This window comes from Gallinula chloropus, assembly GCF_964237585.1.
Source record: "Gallinula chloropus genome assembly, chromosome: 3".
Taxonomy (NCBI): Eukaryota; Metazoa; Chordata; class Aves; order Gruiformes; family Rallidae; genus Gallinula; species Gallinula chloropus.
The window spans coordinates 92416171-92429737 of NC_140087.1; the positions used below are offsets into that span (position 1 = coordinate 92416171).

At 36.5% G+C, this 13567-nt stretch overlaps 1 protein-coding gene across 1 annotated transcript in view; it reads right to left on the minus strand.

The window, feature by feature from the left end:
• The window catches only part of ADGRB3 (adhesion G protein-coupled receptor B3), a gene marked incomplete at its 5' end in the record, with an annotated part of 463681 nt that overhangs the window by 183335 nt on the left and 266779 nt on the right, over window positions 1–13567 (minus strand). The window contains 2 exons of the mRNA XM_084262372.1: window positions 4090–4133; window positions 11176–11278. Coding sequence (XP_084118498.1) covers window positions 4090–4133; window positions 11176–11278 — 147 coding nt within the window. The remainder of the gene's footprint in view (window positions 1–4089; window positions 4134–11175; window positions 11279–13567) is intronic.

Sequence of the window (13567 nt, forward strand, 5' to 3'; positions counted from 1 at the left end):
ATGGATTAAACCTGCTTTTGAAAAAGTTGGGATGAACAAATCATCAGAGAGCAATGGCAGTAGGATACATCTGATGATCTGGTGTGAGCACCTGGGGTCCTACAGGAAAGCTGGGGAGGGACTCTTTTTTCAGGGGCTGTAGTAATAAGACAAGGGGTAATGACTTTAAACTAAAAGAGGGCAGATTTAGATTAGATATAAGGAAAATAATTCTTCAATATGAGGGTGGTGAAGCACTAGAACAGGTTGCCTAGAGAAGCTGTGTCTGTCTCCTCCCTGTCAGTGTTAAAGGCCAAGTTGGATGGGGCTTTGGGCAACCTGGTCCACTGGAGAGTCCTGCCCATGTCCCTGCCCATGGAAAGGGGGTTGGAACTAGGTTGTCTTTGAGGCCCTTTCTAACCCAAGCCATTCAATAATTCTGTGATCAAACATCTCACAGAACCAGAGCTTTCTTGCAGGATGGATGTCAGGAAACCTTGATCAATCAATCAATCAATCAATCAATCAATCTCCTGACAATCAGTGTCAAAACTGAGATAGACAAAGCTGCCCCTGCTGTTGGAGAAGTATTAAGCTGACAAGATCAGTGGAGGAAGTATCATTTAGCAAATGTGAACTTTCAATGCATACAGATGCAGATGTGGGAGAGGTGGCTAAAAAGGTGGTAAAACCCATTGAAGGCTACTGCTGCCTGTATGATGATGATAAAAGCAAACAGTTTTCATCTGAAAAGCACTTAATTTAAAACACCTGTCTCAGCATAGGCTACTGATTAGTTAAGTACCTTCAACTAGAAGCAGGCTACTTTTTCTTGGGCTTATTCCAAAACGCTTGCCAAATCCCGGTTATGCAAAAACTACCCAGTTTGGAAGGAAGGAAGTACAGTACAGCTCTGCAGGTTTTGCAGTGTAGATGAAGCTATTAATCTATGAAATATAGTGGCCTGCTGCTGAGAGTGGCTAATTCCTAAAACAGAATAAAGTGGGAAAAAAAAAGAAAAACAATCTACCAAGAACCCAACATCATCATAGGCACCTAACCAATTCTACGGTGATCTACGAATTTATTTATTAAGATTGATAAATGATAAGAACCGATTTGGCCTTACACAGCTTTCAGAATTTAAAACTTAGGCTGTCTGAATACAAATTCTGAACAATGCCTAAGTAAATACAAACAAAACACTCTGAAACAAAAAAACTCACAACGTTACAAAGATAAAATTATAAATCAACTAATGCTCCCACAATTAACATTAGGGATATTTTTCTAAGGAGGAGGAAAAAAGTAGAATTTTGCTTTTGATATTGCACACTCAGGTAAGAGGTAATGTAACATTCTTATAAAATAACACATATAGGTGTAAAACAAATGACAGCAGTGTCCATGCAGACCCTAACGATAACATCATATCTTATTGTGAATGGTTCCTATCACTTTATAAAAAACTACAAATCTCCAAGACTATACCCAATCTTCAATTTGTTTAACATCATCAGTAGCTAATATTAAATTATATGATTAGGAAAGATACCCTTCACAATCCAAAAGCAGGTGTTTCTTTTATGTAAGGTTTATGTAAATTTTAGATGTTTCAAAAATTCCCTTTTCCATTCAGATTCTGAAGCACACTGAAACCAGTACTTATATGTAGAAATAAACTTTTCTATAAACAATATGAAGACAAATGCATGCAAAACAAGTGGCAATCACAAAATACATTTGTTTGCAATTGCTTCATAAATTCATCCTGAATACCTGCATGAAATCTTTTAATCACATCATTAAATCCTCAGCATGGTTTGGCGTTTTTTTGTTGTTGTTTTTGTTTTGGGTTTTTTTTAATTTGTTGGTAGTCTAATGCCATGCAAACATGCCTTTGGTATTCTGGACTGGAACAGTGAATCAGAGCATGTGCTCTAAATACACAATGCATAGTGCTTAAAATCATACATGTAAAAAATGGTAAATAAAGCACTGGACTACTACAGCATAAGAAAAACTTTGTGAAGAGAAAACAAATAACATGTTCCAAATATTTTGCATTCCATGTGCACATAAAAATACACAGTATCAAGTCTTTCATGTACTTTATCTCACATATTTTACTGAAACGAAATATTATGATGTTGCTGGCAAATAACTGTGTTATAATTCTTTCACAGAGCCAAAAACCTTAGTACTACTTGTATTTGTAATAATTTCTAGTATCATGTCCAGTTTCTCATTTCTATGCTATAACATTTTTTCTCAGCCATCTGTGTACTGATGTAAACACAAGCTCAAGGATAAAAGCACGCACAACATCACAGGCATACGATTTCTAATACTGTACTGTAAGACATACATACTATACCCAGACAAGAAATACAACATCAGATTAAGAAAAAATAATATGGCAACCATATAGGGATCCTTCTTCAAATGATCTGTATTTAAGCATAGTTCACCTCGATTTTAACGGGAGATTTACTGTGAAAGATTATTGCAGCAAATTACAACTGCATGAACGGGGAAGTCTTTTTAAAGCACACTGATTTTACTGCTTTAGTTCTTTACAGCGACCTTTTCGATTTTGCTACAGAAGGGACCCACGGTGAAAAAAGTAGTAGAAGACTGCTAGTAAGCTTTCACTATTTAGTACAAAATTATTATTTTACTAAATATAAATAAAATTTGCACTAAGTAAATTTCTGTGGATATCACACACAGAAAAAGTACGTTTCTCCCCGCAGGAAGAGAAACTGGAGTCTTCCCTAGTTCTCTGATCATTTACCCACTCGCTTGTTGCCCAGCAACTACCATCAAGGAACTATAGTTCTTAGACATCCTCATTTTAATGTTGAAAAGGCACATTGAAAATACTATGTGAGTAATCTCTTCCTGGTGAGATATTATATTTCAATTCCATAGCTGCAGGAAGGAAGCCAAGTGACGGGAGAATCCAGTACTTTATGAAAAGCTGATTTTTCCTGCCCTGGTACCAACCCAGTTACTGACCAGCTAGTTAAATATAAAGTTAACAGGAATGAGGGGCATTCCTCGGGGTTGGTATTGAGACTTTCGCTGTTTAACATCTCTGTCAATGATGTGGACAGTGGGATCGAGTGCATCCTCAGCAAGTTTGCTGATGGCACCAAGCTGTGTGGTGTGGTTGACATACTGGAAGGAAGAGGTATCATTTAGAGGGACCTTGAGAAGTGGGCCCATGCAAATCTCGTGAAGTTCAACAAGGCTGAATGCAAAGTCCTGCATGTGGGTCGGGGCAATCTCAAGCACCACTACAGGGTGAGTGGAGAATGGATTGAGAGCAACCCTGAGAAGAAGGATTTGGGGGTGTTGGCGGATGGGAAGCTAAACATGACACAACAATGTGTGCTCAAAACCCAGAAAGCCAAACTTATCTTGGGCTGCTTCAAAACTGGTGTGACCAGCAAGTGGAGGGAAGTGATTGTCTCCCTCTACTCTGCCCACATGGAGTACTACATTCAGCTCTGGAGCCCCCAACATAAAAAGAACGTGGACCTGTTGGAGCAAGTCTAGATGAAGACCATGAAAATGATCAGAGGGCTGGAGCATCTCTCCTATGAAGACAGGCTGAGGGAATTGGGCTTGTTCAGCCTGGAGAAGGGAAGGCTCTGGGAAAATATTATAGCAGCCTTCTAGTCCCTAAAAGTGGTCTACAGGAAAACTAGAGAGGGTCTGGTTATAAGGGAGGGTCTGGTTATAAGGGCATTAAGGTCATATGAGGTCAAGAGCATAAGATAAAGGGTAACACTTTAAGCTGAGGAAGGGTAGATTTAGAGTAGACATTAGGAAGAAACTCTTCTCTATGAGGCTGGTGAAGCGCTGGAAGAGGTTACCCAGAGAAGCTGTGGCTGCCCCATCCCTGAAAGTGTTTGAGGCCAGGTTAAATGGGCCTTTGGGCAACCTGGTCTAGGGGAAGGTTGTCCCTGCCCATGGCAGGGGGGGTAGAACTAGATGGCCTTTGAGGTCCCTCCCTTCCAACCAAAACCTTTCTGTGGTTCTATGATTCTGTGATACTGTTAGGTACTGCAATATTAATAGAAGCAAATATCCATCACTTACGTTCTTGAATCATCCCACAGCACACAGTAGGGATTCAATGTACCCTAAGAAGAAAAGAAACAATCCTATTAGTTACTGGTATACATAAAAAAGTGTCATGCTTGACATAAACATTTATTTGGGTTTCCTCCTACAAGATCACACTTACACCGGGGTGAATTGATGCCACTGAAACTGCAAAAGCTTAAGATTAATTCTTAGTATTTAAAAAGCATTTGACACTCAAAGCAGAGTATGTGCTGTATTCTTTCTCTTAGATAAGGTAAACACAAATTTGTCTATTTGGTATATCCTAATAGAATTCAAATATAAAATAACACCTAATTTGTGAAAAGGCTTGACTTGACTAAAGTTTTCTTAGTGTGTCTAGAAGTAGAACTTTAGGCCCCTGAGGAATTCAGATGCCAAAGCAGTAATACCTTAAAAAATTCTAAGCATATGTTGGGCAAAATGTCTGGAGCCTGGGATTTCAGCTGAGCTCGTAATCAATACCCAACTCCTTTTGTCAATTTGGTCCTTTATCAGCAGATATTTCTTCTAAAAATATTTTTTTCTTGAGCTTTACAATCTCAGCTCCAACCTCTCCAAAGACAGTGGAAGATTCCTGATTTTATTAGAACAGGATGGGAATCTAGGTTTATTAGAAATCACTAAACTGTGGGTAATGTTTTGGGAAATTGAAATGTTTTTATTATTACTCAAGTTTATTTTGCTGCCTACGAAGAGTTGAGACAAAATTAAAATTCAAGTTTTGTCCCTAATCTTATAAAATTTCCTTTATCAAAGCTCAGACTGACTTAGAAGTACTTAAGGGCTGAAAACTACAACATGTTCACCATAAACACTGGATATTCCCAAGAGTCAGAACTGTATCAACAAATTAGATATAAAATACAGAATAAAAATATTTTTTTAACAAAATCTCAAGTGATTTGAAGAAACAAGTGGAATAAATTATTTTGTTATGTCAATGTTATAGCATAGTTCTCATGAACAGTGTTGGTGCAGTAGATATAAATAGTTCTGTGTAAACAAAACACACCTTGACATTTCTTTCTTGAAAGTGTTGTATTTGTAGAAAAAAAAAAAACAAACATGGCAACCTCCAAAGTAAAAATCTATTAAATATTTAAATTCTTCCATCCACATTTTTGTCAAAGATAAAAAAGGTCCTTCTGAAGATGCTTGTGAAAGAGGCATTTAGGGAAAATTTGATCCTCTACTTCAGTATTTTGCTGACTGCATTGAATTTTATGACTAGAGTATAAATATTTAAAACCAACATATACTTATGCCACTTTATATTAACATAGCACTGTACAAACATAAATACAGGATGTTCCATTCACTGAAGTATTTATAATATAAAAATGATGTAGGGGAAAAGGGCAGGGGGCAAAGCACTGGATACCAGGCACAATGACATTAAGAGACCAGGTTCTGCATCATTAGCCAACAATTTTCTGATACATTGATAGAGGAGGACCTAGAAGTATAAGAATTAGGAGTGGGGAATGGTGGTACAGAACTAATCTATTTTTTAAAAATGTCATTTTATAAAGAGTAGTAATTTCTATTGTAATACTGGGTGAAGGAATTCTACTTGCAATCTGATATTGCTATATGCATAGTAAAAAGTACGCCTATAGCTTTATTATGATATTAAGATATTGCAAATTTGAGACCTGAGACCTGTCTTTCCTAGCAGCAGATACCATGTAGTTTATACTTGCTATTCCCACAGTACAAGTAGAAAGAATACAAAAACACTTTGAGAAAAAATGTCCGTTATACAGAAATCTAGAAAATAGAAGAAAATAAATGCCTCTGCAGAAAACTGATGCATTAAAGCAGCTGTTATCATATCACACAATTCGCTCTCTTTGAACTGTATTCAAATGGGGAAAAAAAAAACCCACAGCATGTCTGGCCATTGCAGTCAGTAATGAGAGATTAAGCAGAAACATGGGAAGTGAGATAAATGTTACTCCTCCTTTTTAAGAAAGTATTGTGTGAGGGTTTTCTCTGCCAGTCATGGCTGCTCACAAGGGCACAGCAGCCTTTCAGAACTTCTTCCTCTTTTGATATCCTGATTCAAGCACTGCAAGGACCACAAGGAACCTCTCTTCCCATTTTCTTCTTCACTCTTAACCTGTTGCTCCCTTTTTCACAGCCTTTCTGGGTCTGGCCTCCTGGCAATGTCTCCTCACACTGCTGTTGTAGTTACTTCCAGCAGACATTGCGCTCTGTGAGGGCAGAAATTTTTCATCCCAGCTCTTGCCAGTTAATTACTTAGCTGCAGCTAAGGAAGCAGCCACCGTGTCCATTACTGTTTATGACTGTTGCAGTATTGATTTATACTCTACAGCACAGTACTTCGATATCTTAAAAGCAGACAAATGTGTGTGTGTATATGTATATATATCTCTGCCTGGCATATAAAACCAAACTTTCAAGATGTGATTGGCAACTTTGACAGCTATGCAGCACTGTGCCAACTGTGTTTTGTAGCCAGGTTTTTCAGTCTCATTGAAAGCTTGATGTTCTATGCTACTGCTGGCTCATTACTTTAGTGTCACTGGAGTAAACTTCTGTGCTGTCAGAAGGTGAAAGTTCATACTGTCTCTGGAGCAAACAGGATTTTGTTTGAGATGTGCAGTTTTTAAAAGATTACTTAGGTGTCTCTAATTAAACAACTGTGAAAATGTGATCACATTCATCGTCCTGTTCACACTGCATAAACCAAATAGCACGTTGTCTATAATAATGCATTGCAACCCACATTCTCACTGTGGTCATCTGTTTATTATATGTTAATTTATCTGCACATCCAAATGCCATGCTCTATGCCAAACAGAACATATAATTGTGATTTATACTTTCTCAAAAAATCCCTCGTTTTTTATTAATAAACTAGATAATGTTGATATAAAATCAAGAAATGGTGATAAACTTTGAATAAATGAATATTTTAAGGCTAATTTGAATTAAACATCTAAACTCATTAAATGATCACATTTCCCCACCTTTTTCATAATATCTTACCTACTTAATTTAGTCAATGACTAGGGAGGTGAAAGAACAAATGTGTGGGTATATTCCTATATATTAGTAGACAAGCCCTAGAGTTGCTTAAAATTACTCATTAAATCAATTTGGAAAGAAACTGTACTAAATAATGAGCAACACTTCAAGAACAAATGCTTGAAAAGAATAAAAATAACAAGAAAAAAATCAGATGAAAAAGAATGTCTGTTTTATTCTCTGTTCCGTAATTATTTAATTGACATCATGATTAATCTATGAACCATTAATACATAATGTTGAAATGCTAAAGACATATTAATACTAGTTTTGTTTTTGTGTATGTGACCTATAATAAAATAAAGGGTTTTTTTCAGCTGAGAAAATTATAGAAAAAAAGGTTAGAATTAGATTCAATCTGAAGGCAAGAAACATCCAAAGCTACAAAATAGTATTTTTAGTTCTATGCATCTACAGACTTAGTTCTTCAAAACAGTCCCGTTATGGAGGCTAAACCTTGAACATAAAATACAACAGTTTTCAGAATGAAATATCATGGTGTGTTTTGTTTATATTAACATCGCAGGTTTTCGGGGGCGGGGTGGGGGGCGGGAGGGCTTGTGATTCTGTGGGGGACCAGACTGGAGCAGGCTAGGCCTGAGAGACTGAGGCATTCTATGATAAATGACTGCACCCCATAGCAGTGACCCACGCAGGGGCTCCTGGTGAAGAGCTGAAGCCCTGTGGGAAAGGACTCATATTGGACAGGTTCGTGAAGAACTGTCTCCTGTGGGTGGGACCCCACTGGGCAGCAGGGGAAGGGTGAGGAATGCCTCCCCCCACCCCGGCTAAGTAGGAAAACATCTCCTGAAGGAACTGACTGAAACTCCCATTCCCCCATTCCCTGCCCCTCCCTGTGACACAAAAGGGGAGGAGAAGAGTCGAAGTCATGACTAAAGTGAAGTCTGCTAAGGGAGGAGTTGGGGGAGGTGCTTTAAGATCTGATGGCACCTCTCATTATCCGACTGTGGTTTCACTGTGTGTGCAGTGTAGTGTAATAATTTAGACAGTTTTGTATCCTTTATTCTGTGTTGAGTCTGTTTTGCCCGTGACGCTCATTGCAGACTGATTTTCTCCCTGTCCTTATTTTGACTCCTAAGCCTCTCAACATGTATTTTCTCCCCTGTCCAGCTGAAAAGAAGAGTGATAGACTGACTTTGGTGGGCATCTGGCTTCCGGCCAGGGTCAAACCACCACAGTAAATCCAATTCAAGGATTGGAAATTTTTTCCAAGCACTTGAGGCTTCTCTGGATTAAATTATGGGACAAAAGATGAGCCAAAGGAAAAAAAAAAAGGCTTTGATATCTGCTGGCAAGGTTATTGTACTTTCGCCCTCTCAAGACATGAGCTAATAGAACACTCATTAATATTCTGTTACTGAAAGGTTGACAAAGGAAGGTGACAGTCAGTGTTTCTAATCTGACCATTTGTAACAATGAAGTTACATTTAATTTCCAGGATTTTGAAACTTGGCAAAAACTTGTTCTGTAAATTACACAGAGGGATGGATTTAAAAAAAAAAAAAAAAGAAAAGAAAGATGAATAAAGTCCCTAAGAATTTTCTATAATTTCAGCTTGTGAGGACAGCAGTTCAACCTTTTGTTAGTCTAACCTTCCTTGTGTTGTGCTTGTTTAATAGCTTGTGTTTCTCTTATAGGTATTTTCAATGCTGTCATGTTGCTTACTAATATTAATTTTCTTTTAATTTAAAAATTTCTTTTCTAGCATATGACCAACATATTTACAATCTTTTCTTTTAACCTTCTACCCCAAACTGCAAGTAGTAATTCTAATTTCAAAATACAGAAGTCATATTTCAGTATTCCTTATCTGCAATTATTACCAAAAAAAAAGAGAAATTAAAATCTAACTTTGAGAAATACAATAAATTCTTACCAATAATGATCTTAGTAAGATAGTAGGATCAAAGGAGTATTTTATTTCAAAGATGTTTTGTTTGGGTTTTTTTTCCTTGATACATAGGATTAATTTGTGCTCTACTTAAGCTAATACTCTATCATATTTTTAATGAAATTTCTGGCAGGAACAAAAGTTATGTTAAAGACTGATATTTTCTCTTAATGTATATGATGCAACTTATGTTGGAAAATAAACACAGCCAAATTGAGAAAACAAACCTACCCACCCTAAAACTTCTTAAAATTCAGTAGAAACAGAGAAAGATAAAAAACAGAATCTCCACAATTCCTCATCAATAAACTTCTGAACTTACTGAAAGGTAAAGAAGACAGCTTGATATCTATAAAGTGGAATTTTTCCACTTCACAGGGACAGAAATGTGTTTGGGTTAGTGCTTATACATTGTTTAGTTCAGGGTTAAATGTATTAACTTGCTTTTCTAACAACCCTGCTATTGAAGAAGGGGTGAAGGGCTGATAAAAAACACCCTTTGCAGAAAAAGTGTCCTTGAAGAAGAGCTGAAAGGCTGATAAAGAGGAAACATTCCACCACAGCAGGTGCCAGAGCTGGGGCATTGCCAGATAGGCTTGAAGTCAGCAAAAACTGGTGGCAGGGGGAGATTGCAACCACCCACCCAATTCAAGGACTACACAAATGACACCCCACCCCGCCCTTCAATGAGCATGCTAATTTCAATATGCTTGACCAATAGTACATGATGCAGTAATTACTAACCAATTAGTGTAAATGTAGGTGGGTTTTTCTAATTTTGTAACATGATAGCTAGGTTGTAAACTACGTGTGTAGCGAGCTAGCTTTGTGGACCCATCTCTGCAGAGACATGGAATAAACCAAATACCTCTGCTCTGTGTGCATATTGGTGTACTGCCCACCGGGTAATAACTACACTTTTGGGGCAACAAGCTCAGTTTATATTCCTCTATTCCTTTCTTTTTTTTTCCTGTTTGATTCTGCAGCAAATGTCAGTGAGGTGTTCTATGTAGTATCATTTTTCTGGGAACTGAATGGTGGGTCATAATGACCACTTATGGCAAAATGTTCAGCTGCTTCTGACCTCAAGTGAAATGTAAACCAAAGAGTTCAAAGGGTGTTCTTCGTGCTTTTGCCCAGAGACACTACTGACCAAAATATCTGGAACTCCTTCAGCTGACTTGTACCTATATGACCATGTGCACTACTGTTCATAACAAAAAATTACAGCTGTGCAGTGCTTGGCATAACAATGCTATCTACTAATTTACTAGTAGCTCTATCTCCTCTAATTGTCTCTTTATTACTTTATTTAAAGTAAACTTTAACACTTAGTAACATAAAAAGTTTATATGCCATGCCTTCACGTAAATTACTCCTATGCTTGCTATTGAACATTATTTCCTCAATATTGTACATGACAAACATTTCCCTACAAAATTTATCTCTTATTTACCCTGTGACTGCTGGTAGATTACTGACAGTAGAAAGAAAAACAATATTTTTAATACAGCTAGACAAACAATCCCTTTCTTTCCCTGAGATGAAACTTTTGATATGAGATTAAAGTCTGAAAAATACAGAATTAAATATAATTACACAAAACCACCTCAAACATTTATGAGAATTGTAGGCTAAATTAGAAACAGAGAATTTTTTTCAAACTCTGCTACAACAGGTTAGGTAAAACCTGCCTTTTGAGTATAAAATAATGAAAGGGAAGAAGAAAAGGCCTGGTAAACTATGTACATATATATCCTATGCAGGGATGAAAAAGGGTAACCATTCAGCACAATGCTACTTTTTCAATTGTACTATCAAAGCAGTATTGATAGTATGGAGATTTTTTGGTAGAAATTGACATTTAAAAGAAAGCTTAAAACTCATGGAACAGCAATTAATTTTGTTTTGCATATACACATCCATTAAACGTACACATTCCCTTTGAAGTATGTTAGACTGTCCCTGGTCTTAAGTTTTTGCTGTTAAACTGGGTTTTATTACCTGATAGTTCAAACAGACACACTTATTTCTCTGATACAATATAATAAATTGCCTGGGAGGAGCATATCAACTACCCTTGTACTTACATTAGACAGATGAGCCAGTTCTATCTCCAAGAAAGAATCCGTAGTTTTGGGTTCAGGTCGTATAGTAACAACAATGATTTTTGAATTAACAACTGTAAAATTCCTGGGAAAAAAATCCAACAAACCACATGTAAAAATGAACCATTTAACTTACAAACCACATGTAAAAATGAATCATTTAACTTAATATGATATTAAACGAAGTTTCTGATTTTATCTTTAAACAAGAATGGGTATTTCCCATTACTTTAGTCAATAAATATTCCAGGAGAAAATAAATATGTTTGGAAGTAGTGAAAACATTCACTCATTGCCAATCATAATTGAGACACTACAGATTGAAGAACAACAATGGTGACAGAAGTGCCATTCTTTAATAAGCAGTTTATTAATTAGAAAGGTGCATTGATGACACAAACATTCTGCCAATATTTGAAGGCATATTCTTTGCTTCTTTCAATGTAGACCCACTATGTTTTATAAGAGACCGTAATTTTTCTTCCCAAGTGCTGCGTTGGACTTTGTTTCTGACTGTTAACACTAAAATTGTGAAGATGGATGAGTGTAATAGGAGATTCTACACATCTGTTAATTCTGTGCTCATGAAAAAACCTACGTATTTACAATTTTTGAAAACCATTGTATTTGGTATATGAGGAAGCAATTTCATAGTATAAATACTTTTTAAAATATAAATCATAGTTTCACCCTGACTGAAATCCCAGAAAGACTTCTTTTTTCCCCATATATATGAGATTAGATTTGGTCTCATGTTATGGTACCAAGTTATTAAAAATAATAATTTTCTGTTAATTTCTCTGGTTCATCGTCAATCTCTTCTTTCACGTAAAACGTGTGTGTATTGTAGCTCCCTTTCTAGGACAGACGTAGTATTGACAAGTTTATGCTTGTACAGGCATAATGACATCCTGACATGATGTTCATGTCTGAGATCCTTTCTTCCTACGACCCTGTCAGGCTGAGAACAACCATCAGTTAGCAGCCTGACTGTTTCTGATCATCATTATGCCATTTCCTTTGTATGTAATGCTGCTTTCAACACCTTCTGCTGGTCTCACATAAAAAAATGTAGAACCTCACAGAAAGACATATTCACAGGTAGAGGTTATCAAAGAAGAAAATTCTAAGTTTAGATGTAATTGTAATAGACAGTATAAATATTCTTTTGGTTTTGTTTAATTGTTTATTTTCTCTAAGGAAATGGTATTTAGGAGTGGATTCCATTTTGCTGGATCATTGTAACAGGAATTGCCATGGCTACAGTAATAGAAACTTAACTCAGCGGGCACTTTACTCGGCACAAGGAATGAAATTATTCTTCTGGGGCAAGATGTGAATTCTACTCCAATTTTCCTTAGCCAAACCACATAATGAAAATATAATGGAAGTGACTTTCTATTTGATTTAATTCCTATTTCTTCCCTTCAGTTTCATTTTAAAGTCACGAATTGTTGATGAAAACATATCTCTCTATGAGACTAATACTTAAAGCTCAACAAACTTTGAGTGTGTTCTGTAGTGGGGCAATAGTGAAAGTACTGTACTGTACATACAGTAGCTGAGTATCTATAAATGTTCCCAAGAAAGACATAATTAAAAAAAACCCAACAAAACAGCAAACAAACCCCTAAATAACCACAAAACTGATTTCTCTAACAGGTTGTGACAGGTGGAAATAGTGTACTAGCTTTTAAAAGATATTTCCCATTTTTGAAACTAACATAAGCTATAGTAAATACCAATACTTAAGTATTTGATCACAGTCAGTCTTCATGATTGAGATATGTTTCCTTGTATCTAATTTTGGTACAATTCTGAGATCCAAAAGAGCACTTAAAGTGCCTAGATTGTAACCTTGATACATTCTGCCTTGTTCTAATTAAAGCCCTCCCAATCCACTTAACGTTGCCAAGAGCCCCTAGCAGACTTTCACCAGAAAGTAAATATAACTGGCTATACTGCAGTGAAACGAAATGTGCATCACTCATGGCTGTCCTGTCTGGGCTGAATGCATAGTTGCATATCTCATATATAACTGTTTATACTGTCCCTGGAAGAACGCAATCTGGCAAGTATATTCTAAACTCACGTACCACACTAAGAAACCACTGAATTAAAGCTCAAAGCATTGTAATCACAAGAATTTCCCTCAAAACAACTGATGCAGTGCCATTGATATTTTTGTTGAAAGTAATTTTTAAAACAACAGCTTAGTGCTGAGAACAGTTATTCAGGAATTCAAATAATCAGCTTCTACAAAACACTCCAGGAGGTGGATTATATGTCTTTCTGACCCTCTCATAAAATAGTTATTTCTAAAGTCTTTTTCTGTCTGGGTATACGTTTTGAGGGTATTCTTTTATAGAAGGGT